The sequence below is a fragment of the Tinamus guttatus genome, unplaced genomic scaffold, assembly GCF_059628265.1.
Source record: "Tinamus guttatus ecotype Peru unplaced genomic scaffold, ASM5962826v1 Tinamus_guttatus_pri_ptg000241l, whole genome shotgun sequence".
Taxonomy (NCBI): domain Eukaryota; kingdom Metazoa; phylum Chordata; class Aves; order Tinamiformes; family Tinamidae; genus Tinamus; species Tinamus guttatus.
Window position 1 is genome coordinate 961,279 of NW_028288775.1, and position 27,725 is coordinate 989,003.

The 27,725-nt window shown below is 43.2% G+C and overlaps 1 protein-coding gene across 2 annotated transcripts; it reads right to left on the reverse strand.

Annotated features, from left to right (window-relative positions):
- Window positions 1-2,059: 2,059 nt before the first annotated feature.
- Window positions 2,060-26,907, reverse strand: MIA3 (MIA SH3 domain ER export factor 3). 2 transcript variants are annotated; one of them, XM_088525984.1, is made up of 29 exons: window positions 26,763-26,907; window positions 26,459-26,592; window positions 20,918-21,004; window positions 17,046-19,950; window positions 15,815-16,093; window positions 14,583-14,656; window positions 13,233-13,364; window positions 12,007-12,028; window positions 10,440-10,528; window positions 10,215-10,292; window positions 10,021-10,131; window positions 9,184-9,255; window positions 8,871-8,975; window positions 7,916-8,038; window positions 7,683-7,806; window positions 6,752-6,807; window positions 6,579-6,669; window positions 6,308-6,446; window positions 5,332-5,433; window positions 5,178-5,238; window positions 5,021-5,056; window positions 4,858-4,925; window positions 4,493-4,590; window positions 4,279-4,410; window positions 4,001-4,069; window positions 3,792-3,868; window positions 3,552-3,620; window positions 2,771-2,927; window positions 2,060-2,396 (listed from the first exon to the last, which is right to left on the reverse strand). In XM_088525984.1, the coding sequence occupies exons 1-29, from the start codon at window positions 26,890-26,892 to the stop codon at window positions 2,083-2,085; spliced, it is 5,934 nt and encodes a 1,977-aa protein (XP_088382110.1). In that variant the 5' UTR covers window positions 26,893-26,907; the 3' UTR covers window positions 2,060-2,082. The 2 variants fall into 2 exon arrangements, with proteins under 2 accessions (XP_088382110.1, XP_088382111.1); XM_088525985.1 differs by lacking the exon at window positions 3,552-3,620.
- Between the last annotated feature and the right edge of the window lie 818 nt (window positions 26,908-27,725).

Below are 27,725 nucleotides of genomic sequence, written 5' to 3' on the forward strand. Positions count from 1 at the left end.
TACATTTGCAAACAAATCCAGGTTGGATCAATAGCTGCTTTAATTTGCCGACAGTGCTTTGTGGCTCAGGCCTCTTTCTAACCCCAAGTCTGTCGCTCGAGGCTTTGCGAGATGCCGGCACGTTGTCTTGCTCTGCAAGCGGCTCTGCTCTGACCCCAGCGTTGCTTTCAGCGTCACTTAGTGCGCAGGAAGGGCCCTGAGCTCACGGTGCCTGTGTCTGACCGCGCGCTCGCCCTCCTGCGCTCCCAGGGGACGACTGTGTCGGCGCTGACTGCATGGGGCAAGGGAAGAGACATCAAATAATGGAAAACTTTGTGTTGGGGAAGAAAAGATGTGAAACTAGGAGAATCTGACTCTTTCACAGACTGCCCTCAATGTGTTTGCAACCAGCCCTGGTTCAAATTGAGCATTTTCACTTGACTTACAAACCCCGTTTCAGGTCCTGGCCGTGATGCTTCCCTAGCTTGTAGGTGTCTGTGTTAATGCCATTATAGGACATGTCAACTTTGAAGTATTTTTGTTAAATACACAAGTAGAGCTTTGTATTTAACGAAGTGTGAATTAATGTTTGTAGAGTGTGAAATACCATTTTAAAGTTGCTTCTATCGTTCGTAATTTTTCCTGCAAAATAGCTTTCCTGGAAAGGACTACTACTCCACCACCCACGAGCTTCTCCATGTATTGTTTTATGCTTTAGTGATGTTCTATCTTGTCTTTCATCTTAACTCTAAAGCCTACTACTTGTACTGTAAGAATGTAACACCTCCGTGACAAGTTTAATGGCTGCTTGTACTCTGGCAGTAAAGCTATAATGGCCTTTCATTAGATTTTATTATTATTCCTAATTGTTTTTTCTTCACCCTTTTCTCCCAGGTATTTCTGGACAGAGTATTATACAAACTGCTTCATGTCTAAATAGTGGGCCTGCTACACCCAATATTACATGTGTCTTAACTGCCAAAGGGGTGTCACTGAAGACCTGCAGGCGTGCAGTGTGTTTCTAAAGCTGGCCCATGTTCCATGAATGTAAACTCAGTTGAAGCAATATAGAGTAATATCCTTTACTTCAAACCACTCCGCTGGAGGAGGGGGAAAAAAAGGGGAGAGGGGAAAAAAAAACCAAACTGTAAAACTTAGTATCAGGGAAGCTGAATTGTTCTTGAACAGGAAGATTTAAACTCAGTTCTCAAACCCTGCTTTACTATGCTGCTTCAGCCCCTTCTCATGGGAAGCTTCTAGGAAGCCAGGTGGTTACCAGGAAGCAGAAAGCAATTACTAGATTTCTTCATTTCCAGGTCCTAGGGCCCTAACAGGCATTCATGAACCAACCCCACGATTGTGGCCCTCAGGAGCTCAGGCTGCCCGTGGCTCCCAGCACCCTGCACTGCCCTTCACAAGCTGAGCAAGAGCCCGGAACAGTTCAGCGTGCGGGGACCACTGCAGCTACTCGGCCTTGGCGCTGGTCTTCGACTTACCAGGGCACGCAGGCTTTGATTAGATGACTGAAGCAATGTCTTTCTTAATATTTTTTTTTTAAAAAAGGGCTCTGAAGCAAAGTGTTGAGGGTTTAGCAAAAGGAATTTTGCTTTTTATTATAACTCTCCTTGGAATACAGTATCATTTGTGCTTCTGAACTCTGACCAGACATATATTAAAAAAAAGTCCTTGGACTCCTCAGGTAAACCCCTGGTCTACAATAACTGCAGCTCAATGATGTGATGGAGAAGGCAGGTAAGATAGCATTTTACTTAAAAATTATTTCCACAGGAAATGATTTGAATTACATTTTTCACGAAATTAGTTCATTCCCCAACTGGTTACATAGGCTACATTTAATTAAAACTAGCCACACAGGTACTTCCTTTCTATTGCACTTAGGTTGAAGTCCATCACAAGAAAGTCTCTTGCAGCCCAAGAGGATGGATGAGCTTAAGGTGATCATAAATGCACATAAGATGTCTGTAGCGATCGGATAAAAATTAACCCTTCAAAAGCTGAAATAGACTGAAACGAGACAAACTGCTTCAGAGAGAGAAGCGTGTTCCGAAGCTCGGCCTGCAGGAAGCGGAGCCGCCGCCGCAGTCAAGGTTTGGGTGCTGGAGGCTGTGTGCAGTCCTTGGCGCCGGCCGCAGCAGGAGGGGTGGCCGGGTAGTCCCTGGGCGCGGGTGCAGCCGAGTCCCTGGGGGGAGCTGGGGGGTAGTCCCTGGAGCCAGGCGGAGGCAGCCGCGGGCCCAGGGGGTGCTCCCGGGGGCCGTGCGGGGGGACGGGAGGGGGCCCGCGTCCATACGCCCTGGGGTCCGGCGGCGGCAGAGGGCCCGGAGGGAGATCTCTCATTCCAAAGGGGGGACCGGGCAAGAAGTCTCGTACGGCCGGAGGTGGCAAGGGAGGACCACGAACTAGAAGGAAAGGAAGACATTGGGTTACTGGAACTTTTGTTCCAATCTAGGCATGTTAAGCTCCCAACTTGTTCCTCATTTTGCAGTTTGCTGGAGTACCTCTGGGCTGGGTCACTATCACCTGCAGACTTCATCGGTCATGAATTATATTATACTGCCTCTTGGCAGCAGGTTTCCAGATTAGACTTAACCCGGAGAAACAGCTAGAAATGAAGGAGGCTTGAGAAAACCCTTGTGCAGACGTGCTGGGCAAGACTGCACACCCTCGGGAAGGGCAAGGGTGCTGCGTGCCAAGAGCAGCAGGCGCAGCGCTGCAGGGGACTTGGGCACGCGCAGAGGGAGAGCAGCTTCAGCACCAGGCAGGGCAACTGTACCTAGGGGCCCAGGAAGAGGCCGGGGTCCAAAGTGTCCGCGGAGAGGAGCCGGTGGAGGTCCGTATCGAACTGGTGCCGGAGGTGGAGGTCCCATCACAGGAGAGGTCATGATAGGTGTCCCAGGGAAAGACGGGGGGCCTTTCGGACCCATAGTAGCCTGTGCAAGATTAGGTTAATTCTTTAGCATGGCTTGCTGCATCAGAGAAATAGTGACAGTGCTGAACACCACGATCACTCACCCCAGTGGCAAGAGATGGAAGACAAAAAATGTATTAACCAAGTGGGAAATAGGAAGAGTCACTGCACCTTCATGGCCACTTTGCACAGAACAGTGCTCGCACTGCCAGGGAGTGAATACTTGGAGCACCTTCCAGGAGGACAGTTTTAGAACAGCACTTAGCTCCCTTTAAAGTGCCCTTGACACCCCACTTCGGGCTTCAGCACGTAAAATAGCCAGCAACCCTCCCAAGGTAATGGGCCTGGCTCTTACAGATGGAATAGTGCTTAAATACCACAGCTATTTAAGGTTCTCAGGATTACTGTTGCAGTCACTCTAAAGTGAAGAGTTTGTCTGCGGTCCTTAACACCAAAGATCCCATTTTCTCAGTTCCATGAAAACAAGACAGCAACTCTTGATCATTACAGAGATCTCTTGAGACAGGGGTATAAGCCCTTGATTAGTTTTGCAGAGCATTTTGTTATTTAGCAGTTCAGAACACCAAGCCTGTTACTCCTCTCCACCAAAGCGGAATGACACCATATTCAGCTTCTGAGTACTCACTGTAGCTGCTTCAATGGATGAAGATGAATCTGTAGTTACACAGGGGCCTTCAGACTCTTTGGGAGAGGGCTGCTTATATATATATATTTTTTTTTTGTTTGACGGCAAATAAGGGTAGTGAGGGGATATAGACAAGACAGAACATGATACAATTAAAGCAGCAGCAGAAGTAAAAAAAAAAAAAAAAAAAAAAAAAAGGTGTACTAGAAATGCTTCCTGGAGTATATTTATCCAGCTTACCGCTCCATCCATTCCCGCAGAAGGGGAGGAGGTTCTTGGTGCAGTACTGATCAGGGATGCTACCGCAGGCCCCAGGTCTGTAAGGAGAGCTGCAGTCACCTGCCTTGCCCTTCTTTGGGCAGAAGGAAGGTGGTTTCTCAAAGCACAACCCTGAAGTGAAGGGGCAGCCGCTGAGCTGCAGTTGGCTGCAACTTGGCCACGTGACTTACCAGGAACGGACATTCTTCCCGACAGCTCCGGGGGTCTCCGTGGAACAGGGGGGCCATCTACCACTGCACCTTGACAAGGGAAACAAAAACACCACAGAGCCGAATCAACACATGCCTGAGCTATTTCTGTTAAAAAGAGAATAACAATAATAAAAAACGTGTTTAGAATAAAGCAGGCTTCAGTACATACACTACCCCTGGAATCAGACTACAACTTGGCATTCTTGGGATTTTAGCGTGAGAAATACTTGTGACAGAAAGGAAGCTTCACCACTTACCAAATTCACCTCTTGATCCTTCCCTTCGAGGAGCAGAAAGGGGACGACCAGGAACTTCAATCATCTGCGTGGGGGAAGGATTTCCTCCACTCACAGGTGATGGGCCATAAGAGCCATCTCGGCTTAAGGGCCCTACATGAGAATAACAACATTTGATTTGCTTCTCTAAATGCATTCAAAACCCAAAGTTTTGGGGAAAAACAGCAGCATTTACCTCTTCGTGGAGGGATTTGACGATCAGGTCTTCCTGGAGTTGGCTTGACAATTAATGGTCTTTGAAGCATGACAATTTTTTGGTTCACTTCTATTAATCTAATAATAATTAAAAAAAATTCAAATAATATATGCAAGTTGTTACGATGCAACACTATCTGAAGCAAGCCACGTTGTGAAACATAAAGAGTTTTTCAGCAAGAAAATGCATCTACACCATTAAAACAGTTTAACTAGTTTAAAATAGTAACTCGTATGTACATGGTATATTCCAAGCTAAGGAACACTTGCACAGTTCCAGCTTCTTCTCTCCTAAGCAGCCCAGAGCACGTGCAAAGAGCAACAAATGATCTGTCCTGTACTTACTTCTGCCTCAGGTTGGCTGCTTCTCTCTTTTCCTCAGCCAAAGCTCTCTCAGCAGCGCGGGCAATAAGCTATCGGGGAAAATATTGCCAACTGCATTACTGCACCAACATGGAGCTAAATGCAAAGTGTTTGCTTTATATGGTCAGAAAAAGAACAGTCTTACCCAATTGTCATGTGCCTTTTTCTCATGAGCAGCAATCTGAAAAGAAAGTTAAGTTTAATAGCTTAGTTTTTCAAAAAATTCGTATCACCAACAGCTCGCTACGGAGCATTAGGATGAAGTAAACTGTGACACAGTAACAAGGAAGCAGGAAATTCACCTGATTTTTGTAAGATCTCTCTGTTTTCTGCAATTCTTCTTCCATATCTTGAATCCTTTGCCTGCCAAGAAAGAGAAAAGGGGGAAAAGGGGCTTAAATGAATTTTCTTTGGCAGCTGAAATCAAGGAAAACAGTCTTCAGCAACTGAAGTTACTTGTAAACTTTCACTTCTTCAATGGCCAGCACTGCTTTTTCATCTGCAGCAGACAATTTCTGTTCCTTCTCCTGGCGCTCATACTCTTCCTGCGTCAGTTTTCTATATGGGGGAAGAAAACGAAAAGTGTGCATGTATGAGTGTGTATACATATACACAGGTATATGCACATATAGACACAAAGCCTTTTTAATCCTGTGGTTCATTAATACTTGCCTTTTTGACATTTTATCCAGTAGCATTTAAAAGGCCAGTACTGTGTTTGTGTGTCCCAGTAGCTAACCAATAAAAATGGAGCCCTTAAACTAATATGCTAATTATTGCTAATTAACAGTTTGACACTATCCACTTCCTTAACTACACATGGAAACAATTTTCCATAAGAAATTTGCAAGAAGTCCTTCATTCAAATCAAGAGGTAGCAAAAGACAATATACCTTCCTAAAAGTTTTGGAAGGAACATAAGTCTTTGGGTTATGAGGTCAAGAGGGAGTTTTTCATGCAAGGTGGGTTTATCTGTCACCTCCCTATTTTGTGTTTACTATACTGGGATGCTGAGTAACAAGATCAGTCAGCTGCACTTTTGAGCCTCGCTGCCTTTGTTAGTCCATGTGCTTCAGCTCAACACACACTTGAGCCTTAGAGCTTGACTGCTTCTGTTGTCACTTCTGAACAAGATATCAGACCAACTACAGAGTTTGCAGACCAAGCTACCCAGACAAAAGTCTCATTTCACCCATTTCCCTCCAAAAATAGTTTATATGCTAGAGAAAATATTGTAAGTGAAAAAAGTGAGGTTTTGAGAACCTGTGGAATGGGAGGAAAGTAAAAAACTGGGGGCTAGCTTCAACTCTGCTGAAACAGCAGCCATCACCTCTGATTCAATACAACTTGTCACCGACACCCACCAAGCAAAGAGCCCGTGAGCAGCTGTGCCATGCAAGAGGCTCTCGCAGGAGAGCAAGGAAACACTCACTTCTGCAGCGCCATCTCTTTCTGCTGGTAAAGCTCACTGAGAATCTCCACTTTCTGCTGTAAAGTTTTGCATTCGTTTTCCAGCCGAGCTTTGGCAGACTGCAGCGAACAGGAGTCGTGTTCCAACTTCTTTATTTGCTCTGTTGGAGAAACACGGGTAGGTGAGGAAGCTGAAGGGAGCTGCTGTGAGAACCACTATGTCACTTAAGTGCCCTAGTGTTTCTTTTTAAATGGCAGAATTTTACAGTAAGCAATTGTTTTGCTGAGGCTACCTTCCAGCTCATGCCTTGCTGTTACTTCATCACTCAGTTTGGACCGCAGAAGATCTCTATCTTCTTCTACTATGGACAACATAGTTTTTACCTGAAAAGGGGGAGCAAGAAATGTTTTATCACAGATACAGCAGTGATGGGGGTGTATTAATTAGATATCTTGTGCCGCATACCCTTGAGACATCCATCATCTGCTTAATCTGAGTCTTCATCTTTTCGCTCTCATTATCTAAGGAAAAAGGAAAAAAAAAAGTTTAGTTTCCCCCTCCATTTCTTAACCCCAAATTCCTGGAATCAAAATATGTTAAAAGACCATTTTCTACTTTTTAAACTTGGATAGGTTGTTTTACATGTTGAAAGAAAGCGAGGAGTGCCCCAGTGGGACTAAGTAGTAATTATGTGATATTGCAATTCAGCAACCAGCACAACAGAACTAGAATATTTATTCAAAAAGGTGTTCATAAACTTATTTTTATGGTCACCCCTTCTAGCCACCATACTAATATTAATATGGATGTAGTATCTGCTATTGAAAACAGCATTTGAAAAATCAAGAATTGGGAATTTCCAGCCCAGATGATATAACATCAAAAGAGAAAAAATAATCTTCAAAAACAGAGATACAGTAATTGTAAATAACAGCAAAGTTTCTATCCTTCCTAAATAGTTTTGAAAGCTTCTATTTAAGTCTTTCAGACTTAAAGAATTGTGATTATTAAACTTGATACATATGCTAAAGTTCCCACAATACTTGTACAAAAAACTAAACGTAGCATAATAACAAAGCTGAGATTCTCATATTTTGCAGTGGTCTTAACTGCTAATCTTAATGCCCTTTGTTTTATACTTATATGTAAGTGCCATCACACTTACAACACACCTGAACACTGTTTAAAAAGCAACTATAGGCCTTTTAGCCATTTTTTCTTGAAATCGGAAGGTATTTTGTTTGAGGATTTAACCTATCAGTCTCAACTCACAAGCAGCTACCTGCATGGATTCTCCCTGCTCCCCATGACACACATCATGAACATACCACCTTTATTATATACTTTATCTACTCTATGCATTTCATAGCCAAGAGCCTGGATTCACCAGCTGTACCTGGTAGCTCCCCATTGGCCAGGTCGTCTCCCCGAGGCCATTCGTGCCCTTCCCCATCCTTGGTCACCTCTGAGGCAGGAGCGATGTCAAGCTGCTTCAGCTGCATAATGCAGTTTGTTAAAACCTAACAAAGAAATCAAAGGATCACTCAAGAAGAACTGCTCTGCGTTCTGTAAAGTACCCTGCACTGTTCTACAGTGTGCAATATACAAAGCTTGTTTACAAGAACTTACTTCAATTTCATTTTCCTTGTAGGCAAGTGCTTCTTCTATGTCTTTCTGAGACTTCTGATACAATTTAATTTGTTCACTGAGCTCACTGTGTCTCTCACTCCAACCTTCAGCTTCTTTCAGTAGCTGTAAGAACCAAGGCAAGATTATTTTTTTGTCTGTGTTTTAAATTCGGGATAGAGGAAATTATTCTACTACCAGCTCTGGTGGTAACTGATTACCAAAGGACACAGAAAAAGGGTAAGCTTCACAACTATCACATTCATCACTAGCCTACTAGTGAAATTGGATGTTGAAAATATTTCTGCAATTTTTATTACTAGGCACTTCTACAAATCTGATGTTTTTTGTTTGATAATCCAATATTAGAACCAAACTGTGTGCATGCTTCAAAAGCAACAGCAATTAACTGCAATCCAGCAGCAATCAAACCATGTTCCTTAAAATGACTATTACTTCATACACAGAGAAAGAGAACAGACACATGTGCAATTAATCTGCAGAAAGACAGCCAAAACAGTTCAAAGCTAAGGGGCTTGTCTATCTATTGAAGCTTCAGAACCACTTCTTGGCAATTCTTTAGTGTGACTTCCTTCAGTCTTATCCCCAAACAGCATCTCCTGATCATAGGAACCATCACATCAGTACAGAGTTTTATGAAGTTGCTGATTAAAAACTGAATCACTGGAATTTGCAAAGCCATCATCATAATGGAAACACATGGTTCGTTTGTGCACGCGCGCGCACACACACACACACACACACACACACACGAAAAGAAAACTGTTAAAGCAAGTGGTTTAAGTTTTATCATAATACTATAAAATATGAAATTCTGATCTGTAAGGAACAGAGGAGAAGGACTCAGACTGAAGTCATACTCGAATAAAACTTGAAAACACACCCCAACATTTCATTCCAAGCAGAAACAAAGTTGCCTGGCCTGGGAATACCTTACCTGTTCTTTGCTCTTTTTCAACCTAGCATTCTCCTCCTGCACATGATGAAGCTCAGATTTCACCTTTTCTTCACTTAGCTTAGCTTCATTTAGGGCAATCTGCACCTATGTATTAAACAAAAATCAACAAAAAAAGAGAAAGTCAGACTGCAGTGAAGTAAGAGCTATATATTACTGAGTAACATATACAGATATACGTGCACAACACAACCTGGAACCTGGTAAGCTAGCAGCTGCTATTAGACCTTGGACCTGAGTTTTCCCAGTACAAGAACTTATACCCATAAATGAAAAGATGTAGGAAATGCTTTACCTCCGAAAGCTCTACAGAATGCACACTGATAACTTCTTGAAGTTTTTCCAAGGACTTCTGGGCTTCAGAGATCTATGTAAGAAAGATGAGCAGTGACTTTGCATTAGCGCAGCACGTATCTTAGCATGAGTATGTTACTATTTTACCTGGGTATTTTGAAAGCCTAATAAGAAATTCAAAGCACCAAACAATCCCTATTTGGAACAACAGCTGGACTAAGAGCACTACAGTGCTGCCTTATCAGCAAGGCAGAACATAAAAGCAAACTGGAGGTTGGAATCAAGTTCCCCTGTGCCTCAGCCTGCCTGTGGCTGGGAAAGTTCCATGTGCATCTGCACAGTCTAGAATGAAAGTGCCACGTGCTGCTGTCATTAGCAATAACCTTTGATCAAAACAACCCCACAGCACTTGTTGGAACTTACCATTATTAGAACAAAACAGGGGGAATGGAAGACCAACGGACAAGAAGAGGGGCAGCTCAGAGTCCCACTCTTACTACAGAACTAGGTGCTTCTTCTCAGCCAAAGAAAATTCCTCATAACAAACTCAGAACCACAGTCCATATTTTTAAGGAACTTCCTGGCTTTGGTAGGAAGTACTAGACCAGCCCAAGACTGGAGTACATCTACTTGCATGTGAAGGCACGCAATCATAGAAATTCATAAACATCTTACAGAATTTGCATAAATTTCAGTTCGTTCCAAGTTCAAGGAGGCAGTTCATTACAGTTCTTCTGAAGTGGTTCATCTCCACCTCTACCTGTTCACCCATCAGAGCAGGCAGCTTTAAGGCGCATAAGTTAAGGGCTATGCAAGACATTAATGTGATTGCTCTCACCTTGTTCTGTTTCTTTTCATTTTGTTTTCTCTCTGTTTCAAGCATTGTGTGCAGGCTTTTTACTTTGTCATCCAGCAGACGATTTGCTTCTTCCAACCCTTTAACAGTATCCTAAAAATAAAGGACACATGACTGACTCAAGAAAGTTATTTTATTAATGTCCACTTTCCACACAAGAATGAACTGCATGTTACCTTAAGCTCTGCAGCTTCATCTGAGAACACATCTTTTTGTTCTTGGGCAACTTTCACGGATTCCTTTGCTTCCTTTATCTAAGTACAAAAACAAACAGAACTGAGAAAACTATCTATGTAATATCAATGTAAGAACAGAAAACTATAAGATTTAAGCTGCTGTATTGACCGTCATTAAACCAAACATCGGAAACTGAAAAGCAGGACAAGTGCACAGAACGATACCTTCTTATCATACTCTGATATCTTTTCTAGGATTTCTGTTTTTTCTTGTAGAAGGTTTTTAATCTTTTCAGCAAGTTGCTTCTCAGTCACTAGGAAGAAAAAAAAAAGTTTGCAGTAATTCTGGAAACAAAAAAATCAGAGCTATTATTACTACCACTTTAGGGAACATTTTCAAATAGGGACAAAAGAACAAATTAGGATACTGTCAGTTCCCTGGCAGCCATCCCCTTCCTCAGAAGTTTAAGCATCTTGAGCTTTCATTTAAAGCTAAGACTCAGAACAACTTAAGACAGTTAAGCAGCAAAGACTGACACAAAGCCTTCAGCTCTTGCATTTGCTTCACCGAGTGCACAGCCGAGCAGCCCGGGGTGCTTACGATACCCACATATGACTTCTGTTCAAGGGAAGAACTGCCAGTGAGTATGTAAGCGCACCCACAGAAACCCACTGAGATGCCAACACCTTCCAAACAAACAATTTCTGCTGTACTGAAACCAAAACCATGGTCAGCAAGGAACAGGACAAAAGCTTTCAAAGATCTACTGTGAACAGAAGGATGCTGACAGCTAGCAGATGGCAACAGAAAGCCTCAAAGAGCTGCACGCTTCTTCAGCGGACACTATTTCTGGATTTTACAAAGGGCTGCAATCAAGCAGCAGTTTTCTAGGGCATGTGTGTGCTTCCCAATCTGAACAGCTTGCCAAGCAATCTGTAGAGTCCAATGCTTGATAAACTTTACATTAACATATTTACTTTTTTGCATATTAATTTAGAAGAAGCATCCAATTGTTACTCTTTTTCAAGTCCTAAACTGCCCCCATATTTGACTGTCACAGGCCTCATCTGCCTCACAACTAATCCTACAGCTCAAACAACAGGGAGCACTGGTTGTTCCAATTGCATCCTACAGGTTGTAACTGCAACTGCTACTCCTCCTTCCTCCCCGACATGAGTTTTTGTACTGCAGGATCCCTATCCCTTTCTGCTCTGCTGAGAGGAGAGGCAACAAACAACTGCTGAGAGATAAAAGATTGTTCTCAGCAGTTTAAACGAAGATCTGTGCAGAACACTTTAATTTTATATATTTGAAACTGGAGAAATGCTCTTGTGAAAAGCTGTGTGCTACCCACAAGAATGTTTTTATGTTTTCAGAGGTCTCTTTGCAAATCGCACAGTAGTCAGTATCAGGCTCCTCTCATGAGGAAAGGCAAGAAGTATTAAATACCGCTTCTGCAAGAAGTTTCACCAGTAGTCAGAAAATCAAAACAAACTCTGTTCCACTACCACCTTCGTGGTCAAGAACCACATGCCAGTTTCACAGGGTGGAGCTTTTCTTTGTCCTTATCTTTAATTTGCAGATGTGGGTTGCATCACTTCTCATTGGCCAAACACACCCCACATTCACAGTTTCAAATGAACTGGGCCTTCTAAAGGCCTTACATTTAACCTTACATTTAACATTCTCCTAGGAAAGGAGGGAAGATTAACACTTGGCCCTCAGAAAAATCCTCAGAATTTTTATATGCATAAACATAAGCATCAAGTCCACTGCAAAGTAGGAACTCACCTTGATACATTCTACTCTTTACCTACAGAAGAAAAAAAAAAGGGGGGGAGGGGGGAGAAAAAAAAAGCAGTTAGCTGTAAAGTGATAACTGGAAATATTTATTTTTCCTACCAGAAACATACATGGACGTATGGAAAGTTTCGTACACCCATTACTGCCAACAAGAGTGTTGAATAACACCACATGAACAAGCTTAAGCAGTTTTCTAATAAAAGCTTCTAGGTTAATGCCCTATCTTTGGACCTGCGTAAAGGTCTCATTACTCTGGTATTAAAAGGACACAAATAATGGAACACATCCAAGTTGCCATAAAGAAAATTAAATCATTTTTAATCAGGCAATAATCATGAACTTTCAAACATAAAAGATACTTGCACCCCACTTCTGATTTACCATATAAGGTGAATGAAAGGTATCATCTGCATGACCCTGCTAATTTCAAAAAAAAACACCATTAAAGAAATGCAGAAGCTGTTTTTCCTTCTGCTATATACTAACAGTATTTTGCATTTGAAACTGATCCCATTCATTAAATATCAAATTTAGAGCAATAAGAACACACCAGTGTTGTTTCAGATTAATATTTAGTTTTAATATATTTTTATAAAGCAAAAAAAAGTATTCCACAGATTTCAAGTGTGTATCATTAATAAACTTGACAGCTGAAAGTAAACTTTTATTTTCCTCCCATATATCCATTTCCAAAGAGATATACTGATTATTTGAGAGGTGGTGTTTTTCTCAAACAGAAAGTTATTTGTGTAGTGAAAAAGGGAACAAGTGCAAACTGAGAAATAGATTAGGGAAAAGGCTCTACCGTCAGACCAAAAATCATCTTTTTATGTGTCCAGATGTGGCATTTGCAGTTAAAAGCAACCGATCGACACGTGGCAAGACAGTTAACTGCTTTGTTTTGGAGACTGTTAGCAACAATGTCAGGCACGTGGAAGGCATCTCATCTCACAGAGATACTGGCCCTTTTTCAGCCTCCTGGGTTTACACCACACTCTCATATTTTGTCTTGGGAACTGCCTCTTATTAAATCTTCAATTAACAGGTAAAGGGAATGCTTTTTTTTTTTTTACTGAATAAAATAATTTCAGCTATTGCTTTAACATTAGTAGTGATGAAATAGCTCAAATCATACCAACCCATACCAAAAAAAACAAGAATGCAAACTCAGTGGGTTAAGTATCAGCAGTATTGCAAGCACGAGGTGTACTCACTGAAAGGCAGGTTCTCCAGAAGATTATAGCAAGTGTGGCAACTCCCACTAAGGCGGTGATGATGATAGGCTCCCATGGAAGCCCGTGGAAATCAGGCCCAGGACGGATATCCTCAGGCAGGGTAGCAATCAACTAAAACCCAACAATATTGACAACTATGAATACGTTTTCATTAAATACTCGTGTAAAAATGTGTAGCCTGAGAAATGCTCTTCTTGCTCTGATAAAATCAGATAACCATCTAGAGTGTCCCTGGCTCGGTTTCAGAATGCAGTAAAAACGCGTTAAGAAAGTGTAGAAATAGAGCGGCTTTTCTATAATCTGAAAATCAAAACCAAAGCAAACCATGAAGCAGTGTGATGCTTGCATTACTACTCAAAAGTCTGAATATCTGAAAGACACCTGCCAGTAACAGTCTGCAGGCAAAAAAACAAGCTCTTATGTCAAAACAAGCTGATGCACACGTTTGTGCCTTCAGAAGGTACTAGCTGTTATGGGATCCATTTCAAAATAAAATTCTAAGGATAGAAAAATATAGAAAGAACAGTTTCACACTGGCACATTGAAAATAATCCAGTGAAAAGCACTAAACTATCTTCCCAAGTTTTATACTCATAAGTCTCTAAGGACCATAAACCACTGACTGGCTGAACAAGGTGCACGCAGCCACAACACCGATATGGAAATGGCTCTTGGCAACAAACCATAGCATAAGTCTCAGAAACTGCTCCCTCCTCCCGGCTCAAAATTTACAGGAGCCTGCAAAACATTAAGCTTGGACACCCCCCGTGCCAAACCTGGGGCTGTCAAGCCTCGGATAGGGCCCTTATCGTGGCAAACACCCTCACCTCCGAAGCAAAGTGCCAGGGTGCAACAAGCTGCCACGTTTACAATGTCTGCAGCCGCAGACGCCTCCGCGCGCTCGGGATTTACAGCTGCGAGCGGGGGTGCCTCCCCCCCCGGCACCCCCTGCCCCGGGGACACGGGGCAGCAGCCGCCCGGGCCCCGCAGGCTCCGCGCCGCCGGGTTGACTCGGTGCCTCAGTGGGCGCGCCCCTCCCCCCGGGCGCCCGTTAACGGCTCCCGGCAGCGCCAGCCGGCGCGTGCCCCGCACCCCGCTCACCTGCAGCGCGGCGGCGTCGCGCGCGGGGGGCCCCGCGGGCTCCATGGCGGCCGCACCGGCCCCGGCACCGGCCCCAGCGGCGCGAGCCCAACTGCCAAGAACACGTCAGCCAGCAGTGACCCCGCCGTCACCGCGCGTCATCGCCGCGCGCCGCCGCCACCCGGAAGCGGCAACGGCCGCAACGGTCGCAACGGCCGCCTCGCTTCCCCGCCCCCGGCCGGCACTCACCAGCTGCACGAGAGGCCGCAGCGCCTCCCTGGCCGCCGCCGCCGCCTCGCCGAGCGCTCCCCGAGCGGCGGCTCCTGCGGGCAGAGGGAGAGCGACGATCAGCCCGCGCTCGTCTCGTCCTGCCCGTGCTGAGGCTGCCCCCCTTCCCGCAAGCGCTCGGCAGCAGCTGCAAACGGCCGCTCCTGCAGCCTGCTGCTGGGAATGGCGCGCCCACCCCGGTTCCTCCCCAGCGCTTCCAGCACGCGGCCTTGGGATTGCTGGCAAACATCCTTTAACCACAGGCAATCTGATCTTACCAGGAAGGAAGAACCACTGACTGCTTAACCACACACAGGTAACCCACTGGCCATTTAAGATTTAGTAAGTACCCTTACATTCAGCATAAAGTTTCCCCTAGTACTTAAACTTGCTCAGAAATGCTTAACCATGGCGACAGAGGTACTATATAACAGTAGGATACACAGGCTAACAAGACATGCCTGAACTTTGTCTGAATCCCTGGTGAAACCTATTCAAGTGGAGAAGCTCAGAGCTGACCACGTACGAGTCAGGAGGATAAAGCCAGTTTCATACCAAAGCAGAACTGGAGACAATGGCACTGATAGGAACGCTCCCCTCTTTCACTATTATAGTGACCATTCAGCACAGCTCACCTCATGCACCTCCAGAGGAAGGATGCCCATGATTAATTCTATCCTTGGAGGAACTGAGTCAAACCTCTTTCTCTTCTGACCTTAGTCAGAAACTACAGAATTGCTTGAGTAGAGCTTTGCAGGAAAACTATTTTGGCAGAAATATACTCCAGAGTCACAAGTTAAAAAGACAGCAAGAAGAGACAGATTATGATTCTTATGCTAATTGTTACAGCATAGGTCCCTTCTGTAAGATGCAGGGAGTCTATCCGTCTAGTCTGTTCCTCCCCTGCCTTCCTTCCTAAGTGCACTGCCATTGGGAGACACAATCCACCACCCTAGCGCAGGACTCTGATGATGATGATGATGCTCACAAGACAACTTTTCTAGCACAAAGAGATAGTGGGAAAAAAAAATGTTGAGATCAGTATAGCCTAGAGTATACTGCCACTAGAGACTGTCTTGGATTACTGAAAAAAGCGAGAGTTATAGTACATATAATAAAAACCTTAGTGAGAAACCTCAGTATTTGCATAGAAGAAAGCCAGCTGTGCTCATCTTTAAAAGCAAAAGAAGAAAGCAATAATTTCAAAAGCTTACCTGCAACAGTATCATCCTTAGTACTTTGTTTGGAATCAAGTGACCCAAAGGAAGTATCTGCTGGCTGAAATCTTTCCTCATCATTTCCTTCCTGAGCATCTCCGCTATCCGTGGGACTGGCCTCTTCCTGCTCGGGTGGGAAGGCAGCACCTTGCTCATCCTCTTCCATGGGCAGATCTGTCCCCTCATCTTCCAGGTGCTGAAATACCTGATTGCTCTCTTCAATGGCATTTGAGTGCCTGAAGGGAACACTGTCATCTTCAGCTTCTTTTGCAGCATCTACAAAGAAAACATCTATGAAGAAAAAAAAAAAGAATTTAGCACTGAATTGATATTTATTTCCTACTAGCAGCTGTCTCCAGGGAAACACTGCATTTGACAAAGCTTTGCTGACACTTATTAGCACCAGCTTGTATGTTGCTTCTGAAATATTCTTAACCAAGTTTAATTCAGTGACATCAAGTTAATTGTTGATACAGAATTTATGCAACCACTGACCAGATAGGGAGATTTTTTTTCACTGTTGATGATATGACTTTATCAGAAATTACATACTGAAAACTTATTACTATGAAAAGAGTATACCTGCTAAGAGTATACTTTAACCACTTTACACATTAATTAGGAAGGAAAAAAAAAGGCAAGTTCATAGCAGACTGATTCTTTTGGTACTACTTCTATTTGTGCGCTCACTTTTAAGAGTGTGTACAAAAATATGATGATAGTCACACCTGAGATTTTAGGTATACATTTTCAGTGCCTAAATTTTGTATTAGTCACTGCACATCTTTGAATTAGGTCCTAGCTGGGGTGGGGGTAATGCTCTCTAGGCAATATAGAAAATGCAGTCCATGCTACAGATGTGAATCCCTATTTTGTGGAGGGTGGGGAAGAAAGAGATCAGAGTGGCTCCTTGTAGCCAAATCTATCCACTGATTCTACTTCCTTATGCAGAGCCCAGCCCATAAGAACAGACATGCAAACTCAACATTTTAAAAAATTGCATTTTAAGTAAGCAAAATTCCAGTGATTCCACAGGACCCCTTCCAATTCTGCTTCCTCAACTCCTTAAAGCTTCTCAGGGTTATATAACTTCATTTGGGATGAGGCTTTACTTCTACTTCATCTATTCATTAACTTTTTTTTTTTTTTTTTTAAACTGCAAACACAGAACACAAAGTTCTCTCAAACTCTCTAAAACAGCCATCCTGTGTACATTTTAACGTCTTACCTTCACGATGGAGCTGGTCCTCTTCCTGTTCTGGTTCTGAAACACCTGCAAGTGGGACACTCTCACTAGCAGATGAGTATTTGCTCCTTAAAGAATATATTAATTCTTGAATATCATCCATCAGTGCACTCTCCTCATCATACAAATCCATCTCTTTCACCACCTCCTCCTTATTTTCAGCCACTCTGGAATCTAGAACTTTTCCTACAGCGTCCATAATACTAGATTCTGAAAATTCAAGTATCTGGTCCAAAGCTTTTTCTATTTCTTCATTATTATGACTTGCTTTACAAGCAAGCTCCAACTCTATCTTCATGTCCTGAAACATGCCTTCTATTCTAACCACCTCCTGGAGCCCGAGATACTTTTGTAAACGGGCTATCCGCTTTTCATCCAGGAATTCCCTCAATATTGTGAGTCGTTTCACAGACTCACTGTAGTCTGATATGACAGTGTCATTTGTGGTCGAGACATCAGCGGGGCTGGGGAGATGTGCAGACTGCTGGTGATCGTTTCTTGTGCGCTCTAAATTTTCCATCTCCTTTGAATCTTTTTGTGAAACAGCCTCTAGGAGAGGTTCTTTTCTTTGGTTAAAGTCATCACTGTCTTCTGTTTCAGAAGATTTGAAATTATGTTCTTCCATAGCTGATGGTTCTTCAGCTTCAGAAGACTCATCATCATCATCTTCCTTGACATGTTCCATTTCATCCGGAACAGAATCATCACTGACTGGTACATCATCCTCAATTGCATCTTCCACGCTGATCATTTTTTTTGCTCCCTCAGAAAATGCATTTATTTCCTCTCCTGTTCCATCAATTTTGGAATTAGGACTAGCAGTTCCTGAAGTAGCTTCACTTAGTGTTTCTAATTCAAGTTTTTTACTTCTAATATTTAGCTTATTACCTTGTGCAAGTCTTGCTTGTGACAACTTTGCACTGGCAGCATTCTCATCTTCCAATAGCTCTTCCTCTGCTTGTTTCAGATCAGGATCTTCTTCAGCATTTAAATCTTCAGACAAGAATTCTTGTTTTAGAATCTTTTCTGTAGCTAAATGTGTGCCAAGATCACTGTCTGAACGTCCATCCTCAGTATGATTAATGCCTTGCTGAGGTAAATTCTCTGTATCAGTATTCTGTATGGTGCCTTCTGGTGTTTCTTCAGGGGAACTTCTCTGAATACTTTCTTCAAGTATTGTCGCCTTGCCAAGATTTCTTGAAAACTCTTCTTTCACATCTTCCTCTGAATACTCAGTCTCATTTTCCCCTGGCCTGGATCCCTTCACTGCTTCCCAACTCTCAAGGTTTAGGTCTTCTTCCCCTGTAGGGCTTGCTTTCATGTTTACGCTTTTTATTTTAGGTTCTTTAAAAGGGGTATTTTTTTCAATTTCTTGATCGGCCTCCCCTACTTGTTTTAGATCTCCTTCATAACTCAGAACTTCTTTCTCCACGGCAGGCGTTCCATGCTCTGTTTTGTCTTTTGAGAGGTTAGTGTGTCTCAAGTCATTTTGAGATGCATTTTGTACCTCTTCCATTGGTTTGGCTGGAACATCATCAGAAGATTTTGCCTCTGCTCTTCCCTTCTCCCTTTTCTCCCATAACATTTTATGCTTTAAATCCCTTTCCAAGGTGTCCTCCTCCAGGTTCTCATCCTCAGTGTTTTCATCTTTTTCAGTTGTGTCAGTAAGTGGCACTCCTTCTGGACTTCCAGTGATGTCACCAAGGGATGGTTTTAAAGCATCTTGCTTTCCTTTAAAAGATGATTCATCTCCTGGACTAGGGAAAACATGAGAATCGGGCACAGATGTACTCTTCTGCACATTAGTATGTGATTCAGTCCCACCATCCATGAGCTGTTTTTCAGACTGTTCAGTTTTATTTGTTTTTCCCTTGGAACTAGGATCACCTACAACTACAGGTTCCTTTTTAAGGCTTTCTTTGGAGAGATCCTCAAGTTGGGATGTTGCTGCTATTTTGTTTTTACTAATTAGCATTACCTCATCCTGTTTTTCCTTTTCCTCTACAGATTCAGACCTATCCACATTTATATTGTTGCCTGACCTCCTGCTCTTACTGAAGGCACGCTCAAAAATTAATGCATCTGAACCATATTTTTGCTCATCATCTTTTTGGTTATTTAGCTCTGTAGCACCCTTCTCATTTTCATCAAGTTTACTTTGTGGCTTATCAGCTTCTGAATCGGCTAGGGTTGCAACTTCGTCGTCTGCCGTAAATGACAGCAAAGGGATTTCCTCAGACTGATCTACAAAGTTTTCTTCCTCCTCAATGCTCAAATCTTCATTAAAATCATCTTCCAATGATGTAACAAGCCGAGTCACCTCATCATCAGATACAACCGCATCAGCCGTGGAGCCAAATTTTGTTTTCAAGTTCACAGACAGCTCTCTGTTTAAAAGTGTATAGGCATCAACTTCTTCATTCTCTTTTTCAAGTTGAGTGGTTTCATCCTGAGGAATACTAGTGTTTTTGGTACTTTCACTTTCTAGCCCTTTTAGTTTTGCATGTAGCATTCCTTTTAAGTGCTTATGTGCAATGTGATCTCCCTGAGAGTTCACTTCATGGCTATTTACATTGAGGTCTCCCTCAGTAGTTTCAGTTCCTTCTGTAAAAGGACTGTCTGTTTCCTCTGGTAAAGAGGGAACTTTCTCATCTTCCTCTGTGCTTAGCTCAGGATTGTCCATCTCCAAAGCATCGAGGGAGTTTGTTGGATCAACCTCTTCCATCTCTTCATCTCTTTTGATTCTTTCAGCCAGTTTTGTCCCTGAATCACTTGATTCTGTTTCACCTTCATTTGTTATAGGCTCTCCTGATGACTTCAAAAGTTCATCTACATTATAATTATCAAAATCATCCCTTCCATCATCAAAACAAACAAAATCTGTTTCCTGAAAGAAAAAAAAAAAAAGGTGTCAGTCACATTTTTTTTTCTTTATTACAGCGATGACACCCATTCCATTTGGTCTGTCAGAGTTAAATACAGCAGAGAAGTAAACATTATTAATTGTGCCAGATCAACTCCTTGAGTCCTTACCCAAAACTCTCATCGAAATCAGTGGACATTTTGCCCAAGAACCCATGCAAAAATTAAAAAACTTATGCTTTGCCTGCACTCAGAACTCCTAGTGAAGAGCAAATTTGAAATCGGCAGTGTAGTTGATAATATTATAGTACTATCACATGCATCCTTGAACTATGAAAATTCCACTAGTAAACAACAATAAGTTCTCAATTGTATGGAGAGAAACCAACTTCACTGAGCTTATTTGCTCCAGTCTTCATTAGCTGGTCCCTCCTCCAATAACAGATTCCTTCAAGCAGGAATGCCCGGTACACAATTTCTGAAAAAATAAATTAGGAGTCACAGCAAGCCACAAAATTCAATTTCAGTGTCTAAGCCTGTCTCCACAAAAAAGTCTGACTTCCACAATTCTGGAATTACTAGCTATGAGGAAAAGAAGCTCCAGAATCAGAGTGCTAATAGTCTAGATTTTATTTGTTTCTGACAGTACTTCATTTCTGAATTTTGGAAACAAATTTTGAATGCAAAAATGCAATGGTGCAAGCCAGCTAGCAATATTTCTAGACCTCATGGAGGAATTCAGAGAGGTTTGTTAGAAGAAATATGTAACATTCAAAAAAAAAAAAAAAAAAAAAAGAAAAATAAGAAAAGTGCCCACATTATGGACTGATGTTTATACACCCATCCACAATCATTCCACCTCACCTGACATGTATATGCATAACTTACATAAAAATAACTAAGGTTTACTGGCACTCCAATTCTTAGCAATTTTGCTGAATGCTAGAGGTAGGAAGTAGTAAAAAGCTTAATGAAAAATAACTGAAACTTACATCTGTTGGTAATTCTAGCTCCTCATTGGTATAATTATGATTTATTTCAAGTAAATCCTTTGGAAAATATCCAAAGTCATTTCCAACCTGCCGGAAAACAAAACCAAATAAGCGAGATTTAAATAAAGTGCTGCAATCATGAAATTATGAATGAAGTACATGTTAAGAGTCCTAATTACAGACACTAATCACAAATGCATCAAACCCAAGCAATTCTAGATGAAGTTCAATGCAACAGAGAGGAGAGGATAGTTAGCAATATCTGGTGTGTACTAGAATTCTCATGCAAGTATTATAGGCATAGCTGTTCAACAACGTTATGAGGCTGGGAAGTTTTATTATTCCTGCTTAAAGTTTGACTTTATATAGCAAAAAAAAAAAAAAAAAGTTATTAAGAAAGTTCGGAATGAAATCCAAGTGCTCTAGCTCACATAGGCTTTTATCTGCTGATCTGTTCTCTCCCTAATACCATATTTGTCTAAAATATTTTCTTAATTAGTAAGCAGAAGAGAAGCGCTGATTAGTAAGACTTACCTCCTTATAAATTATTATTGCACAGTAATAATACCTAAGCCTGTAAATATACTCATTTTGTACTTTAAGGAAAAACTATTTCTTAGAACAGATTTTAGGGAAATAAAAACTGTACTCAAGTTAATAATCTAGTCCTGTATGCAAAGCACACCCCATCTGCAAATATACTGTTCATCTTTAGTGACTACTGGGAGTGACAAGTAGTTGCAGGTCGCTGTTTAAAAGCAAGGCAACAGCTCAGACAAGGCAAAGAACCCAAGACAAGAACATCTCTTATCACTCACTGGATAAGATCAACACAGCAATGCTCTCCCTTGAGAGTTCTGACAGCTGCTGTCAAGAAGCCAATATTAATAACTTGCTATCGCTATGCAGATTAGATAACCCAGGCAAATAGAGCCCTGCAGACACACCCAGAACGGTAAAGAGTTCCTAGAGGACCAAAACGTCCAGGAGAAGAAAGTGTTGCTCATTTCCTGAAGGTTTTGTTATAGGTGGAAGGAAACTGCCAACTTTCTTGGAGAGTTTATTTGTGAGGAGCACTCAGTTAAGGACCAAATTAAACAGAAAAACAGTTATGGCCAAAAAAAATATTAGGGAAGCCAAGTTTTATTCCATTGATGTAACTGAAACCAGTTAATCTTGGCTGAAATTTTCTAGATTTACAATAGCACAGAGAAAAATCTTCTCCAGTCGATAAGAGGTATTAAATTTTTGGTTTACGCAAGCAAAATAAGTACTGATATGTTACGAGATTTCCTTTTGTATTCAAATCCTACATTCCATAGTTAAGATTTTAAGATTTCTAAATCTAGTTGGGGGAAGGGAAGAAAACAAAAACAAAACAAAACACTATTAACTCCCTCCCCACACACATACACATTTTATAAACATGCACTGCACCTAGTCTCTTACGAAAAAGAAATCTTGTATGCAGTTTTTATACTGCAAACCAATTCTCATGAATGGAAATCTAACTAGATAAATCAAAAGCTTGTTCCTGGGTTACATGCTGCAGTTTTATTCTAAATTGATAAGTTTCTCTCTATGAAGTCTTATTCCTGTTTTCAATAATCTTGGCAGAAACAAAAGTCAAAGCTTTCAAGTAGCCTCCTTACAGACTAATCTCCGTGACTACCATTATAATTAGGCATTGCAATTTGGAACCTATTTAGTATAATCCAAGCTGCTGACTGCACAAGCTCTCTGCAGTGACCCAGTTTGCAACCTATATGTTTTATGACCTGTGCAGGACCTATATGCCCCAAATTTTATCTCCCTACAACTCCTATCCTCCAAGGGAAAAAAAAAATCATCTTTGCAGAGTTATGCAAGGAACAGAAATGCTCTTAATTCTGCATGTATATGACACAGGAAAGGCAATATGCATGCCAAGTAAACGAGGGAGAAAGACACACCCCTCGGACCACTCAGGGGCAGCTTCACTCTCTTGCTAGCTAGAATGTCCAGAGTCGTAAAAACAACATGTGTGCACATGTGTGTGTACAGAATCTGTCCCCACATGTCACAGCAGCTGGCTGTTGCAGATTAACCAAAACTTAGCAGTGACAGACCTGAGCAGTCCCTCACTCTACCTATCTTAATGACAAAAAACAAGGATTTTGGTAAACAAGATGCTCAAATGCTTTTAATCCTAGCCTACATCCCTAAAGCATAAGCATCACCAGAAGGGCTGTCATCACAGGTAGCCAAATCTGCGAAAACATTGGTCCAAGGAGTGAAGCCCTTTTGGTTTGCTGTTTTTAAGTGCTGGCATTATTCACAAAGCAAGAAGCACTAATCCCCTGATTCTTTAGCTCTTCCAGACATACTCTGTCCTCTGGTCTTATTTTAAGTTAACTTCAACTTTCTTTCCTTTCTGCTATGTTTTATATGAGATTTGGGGCAGAGGGAAGTTATCGACAGTCAGGTCCATTTCTTAAGGCCAGAAACAGTTATTTTTGTTATGCATCATGAAAAACAAGGCTCAGCTCTTCACCGTAAGATAAAATAATAGTCTTGTGCAGCAAAAACATGAGGCATCTTTGCTAAAGCATTTGTTATAAAAGAGCAGTTTTTGCTTGAATTTTCTGAAGTAGTCGCTTCGCCTAAAGTATCTCACTTTGCCTGCTTATGCTGCCTCTTTGCCTTGCTAAAGATGAGAGTGCAGAAAAACAGTATAAGAAAGTATGTTTACGTCATCAAGTTTTGTGATACAATGAGGTATATGCTTAAAGAAGAGTCTAGTTTTAGAGTAGGACATGAAGCACTAGACAATGAAAGTACCAAATATGTTCTATCACTTTGCCTTTGGGAAAAGCTCAGTTGTTTTTCAGACTTGAGGTATTCTGGGAAATTGTAATATAAAAATTGCTCAAAATACTGTCTCAGCACTTGACGATGCAGTAATGCCGAGGCTTAGAGAGCTCTGCTAAAAACAACATGCCATGTAATATAAAAGATAGATATTATAGATGGGTTTCAGAAATTTTTCAAAAGCAATATACTTATAGAGCTCAATGGGAATTCTGCAAGCAATATTCTACAAAGTGTACGAGACTGGGTTCCTTAAAGAAAGATTCTGTTATGTTAAAGCAGATTTACTGGCATGGCTCGAGAGAGCACGTTTACTGGCAAGAGCTCGAATAGAGCAGAGTGAACTTGGTAAGTCAAGGCAAATAAAGCCCAACTACAACTGCTTTAGGTTTTGATGAACCATTTCTCATCAGATCATCTCCTGTCGAGTCAATAGTATTTCTCATGGCTCCTCAAGATCAATTGCAGGATTCAAGCCTGTATTTATAACTTGCTTGGAACAAGCCCCAAGTTCCAGTATTTCAAGCTTCTCACGTGCACTTTCCCCTAACTGCCGCCCTAGGAGGAGAGCATCTGCTAGGAACATCCATGAGTTAGTCATAAATTATACTCCCCCCCTGCAAGGGGAAAAAAATCAAGGCTTACACGTAATAGAAAATCCTACAATAGATTTCAGACTATAAACCTTCCCTAAAAGATAAAACTTAATGACTTCCAGTTTTCAAAAAACTGTAGGTGGTTAAGTTGGAGTCATCCCCAGATTTCACAGTTTTCATTATGCTCTAAGTTCTCCCCCAAAAGCCTTGGAAAATGGGAAGAAAAAAAAAAAAGGCAGTAGGGTCAGAAGACGGACGTGGAGACACGTGACGAGATTCACAAAGGGGCTGCAGCAGAAGGTAACGTGTCTTCCACAGAAATTTCTTTGAGCTCAGATCTCACAAGGTAGCCTGTTTCTAATTTGCCAACAGCAGCTCTTCCCAGCTCCAGGGCTCCACATAGCTGGCGCAGCTGGCCTGCGTAAATCACGTTGCCCAGCCGAATCTGGCACGTGAAGTCACACTGCAGGAGAGAAGGACCTCTGCTAGCTGCAAGTGCATGGCTGCAGCATCAGGGTCTCACCCCTCCGCAGGCCTTACAACCCATTTGTTGCAAAGCAGGATTAGCGCAGAAGGAGTCAATGGAACTGGTGACGGTGTGGGGAGGACAGGGGGACCACACTCACAGACTGAGAGGGATTAACCTGTATTTCATGGTCCTAAGAGAAATACAGGAAACTCTGAACACAAAGTAAATAAATTAATAGGTGTTTCACAGTTCTTTCAGACCTGCCAACTTCAGCTATTACTTGCTAAAATCAAAGCAAAAGTCCTTTCGAAACTCAGAGACATGCACCTACCTGTTGCATTAGCTCCCTCTCAGGGAATATGGTTAAACTGAGTATTAACTCAGCAGTTACTGGAAACCTGCGGCCTTGTTAGCAGAAGATGCAAAATTGGCCCCATGTTACTACTTTGCATCTGCAGAACTGTTAGCTGTGAAAACTTATACCATCTAATTATCCAGATTATTTATGGCACAGTACGTGTCAGAAGGGAATTACCAGCATGATACAATTACAAACTCTCCTTTAACCACATGCTGCAGTTTTCTAGTCTCTTCTGTGTCATTTTAATTGGATTCGGCTCTTGCTGAGAGCCTGGCTTGTCCACACCCAGCCTGAACAGGCTAGGGAAAGTGATACATCCTGCTTTCCCCTAAACCACCAGTCCCACAACACACACAGGTGCGGCTGCGGCCTCTCAGACCACTGCGAGAGGCAGTGCCTCTGGTGGCAGAGCAGGGTCAGAAAGGAGGCTGGAGGAAACAATTTGGATACAAAGAGCGAGGGAAACAGAGGGGAGGAAATAGCCGGGAGAGGCGAGCGAGGAGGAGGACCACCAAGCAACCTCCAAAGCACCAGCGCTTCTGTGGGAAGCCCTGATATGCAGATATTTCGGAGCAGGTATCTCAGAGGACTCGAGAGGAGCCTTCTGCAGGAAAAAAATCTGCAGGCTTCCACTCAAAGAAGCTCTCGCCATACAGATCTTCCCTTCACGTTAACATCACCCTCTCAGACTGCTTAAAGAGGATGACTGGGTTAATGACACTATTTTGCAAACTGCTACAGTTAGCTACTAAAGCTGAAAGACAGAGCTTTTAAAATCCCATTTATCTTAAGTGCTTTTAGTCTCACTACTTTTCCCTCCCTCCAGCTGTGCATATGATGTAAATAAACGGGGGGAGACAGCAGCCGAATATTAGGATGAGAACTTTAAAACAGAGGTGTGGAACAGCTTTTACTAAGCTCATGCAGAGCGCACAGGGCTCGGGCTTAAGTTTCTCCAGGTGGGAAGGGAAACAAGAGTATCTGCTGGACCGATCCAGGGACCAACAGTTACGGTGCTGCGGCACGAGGCTTTCAACACAAAGGAAGTTTTGCAAAAGAAACAGTATTTGTCGCATACGGGCAGGTCCATTTTCACAGAACTTAACGCTTTAAGTTCTCATGCAAGCGCGCACCAGCCTTGGGGCAATAGAGCCCTCGTGATGTTATTTGTTAAATACCCTAAGTTTTCTCCTAAGAGGCAAAGGGAAGGAAGACACCGCCAAAGCGGATGCCAGCAAGGGCAGCGCGTGCCCGGCGGTACTTACGCTGCCCGCCCAAAGCTCGGTGGATTGTCCGATCAGCTTGTAATACACGTAGACCGCTTCTCCCTTCTTAAAATTGACGAAGCGGCAGTCGGGCCCCGTGAAGTCCCGCACCGCCTTCCCTCGGCACATGAGCACTGCGGGGAGAGCGCGAGAAGCGGCGCGTTACCCCCGACACGAGCACCGGGGCGCACGGAGAAGCGAGCGGCGCCCCGGGCTCCTCCGGGAAGGACTCGGCGCCCCGCGAGTCCCCGGCGGCCGCGGCGGGGCGCCCTGCCCGCGCGGCCCGCGCCCCGGCCCCACTCACTGCTGCACTCGGCGTCGGCGCAGCGCTTGCGCTCCGCGAAGCGGCGGCCCAGCTCGGCGCCCAGCGGCGCCAGCAGCGGCGCCAGCAGCAGCGCGAGCAGCGCCCGGGCGGCCGGCGGCGCCGCGGCCATGATCGCGGGACGCCGGCGGCAGCGAGGCGGCCGGCAGACACGTCAGCAGGGCCGGGGCGGCGGAGGCAGGCAGGGAGGGGGGCGGGCGGCGGGGAGGGTCCCGCGGGCGGTGCCCGGACCCTCCCGCCCTGCCTCCCGCCGCCATCTCGCCTGCGCCCGCCCCACGCCGCCATTTCGCCTCCGCCCCCCGCGTGGCAGCGAGGAGGGCAGCAACGGGCGCCTCCCTCATGCCGCCTCGTATCCCTGCGCCCTTGCGGAGGTGCGTGTCGCGCATCCCAAAAACGAGGCAGTCCCGCCTGACGAAGCGCTGCGGAGAGGGCGGCCCGTGAAGCTGGAGCGTGGATTTCCTCACGGCCCGCAGCCAGCCTGAGCTGCTGGCTGCAGTTCTCTTGAAGTGAACCCTCTAAGAGCCGACTCCAAGCATGAAAACAGTTTTTACTCAAAATACAAACGTGGCAAAATTAGAAGACTTTAATACATTGGAAAACTCAATTCATACAATCTATGAGACTAAGAATGAAACACAAAGATATTTGTTGACATGAAAATTAATTGTGGCTTAATTCCCATCCCTGTCTTTCCTTGTGCAGGTGTAGCTATTGGATAACTCCCTACTAGTACTAGGTTGCCAAGCTTATCTTTATTAAAAGACCAAGATAAAAAGTAACGGTGTCTGTAATCATAAAAAGCAAGTACAGGAAAAATGAGATGTGAAGAGAAACAGGATCACTTATTTCTTGCATGAGTCATTGCCCTTGTTATGCAACATTGAATAGCTTGCTGTCAATACATAAAGATGGTTTCACCATTGCAACCATCCAAAATTCCCTACT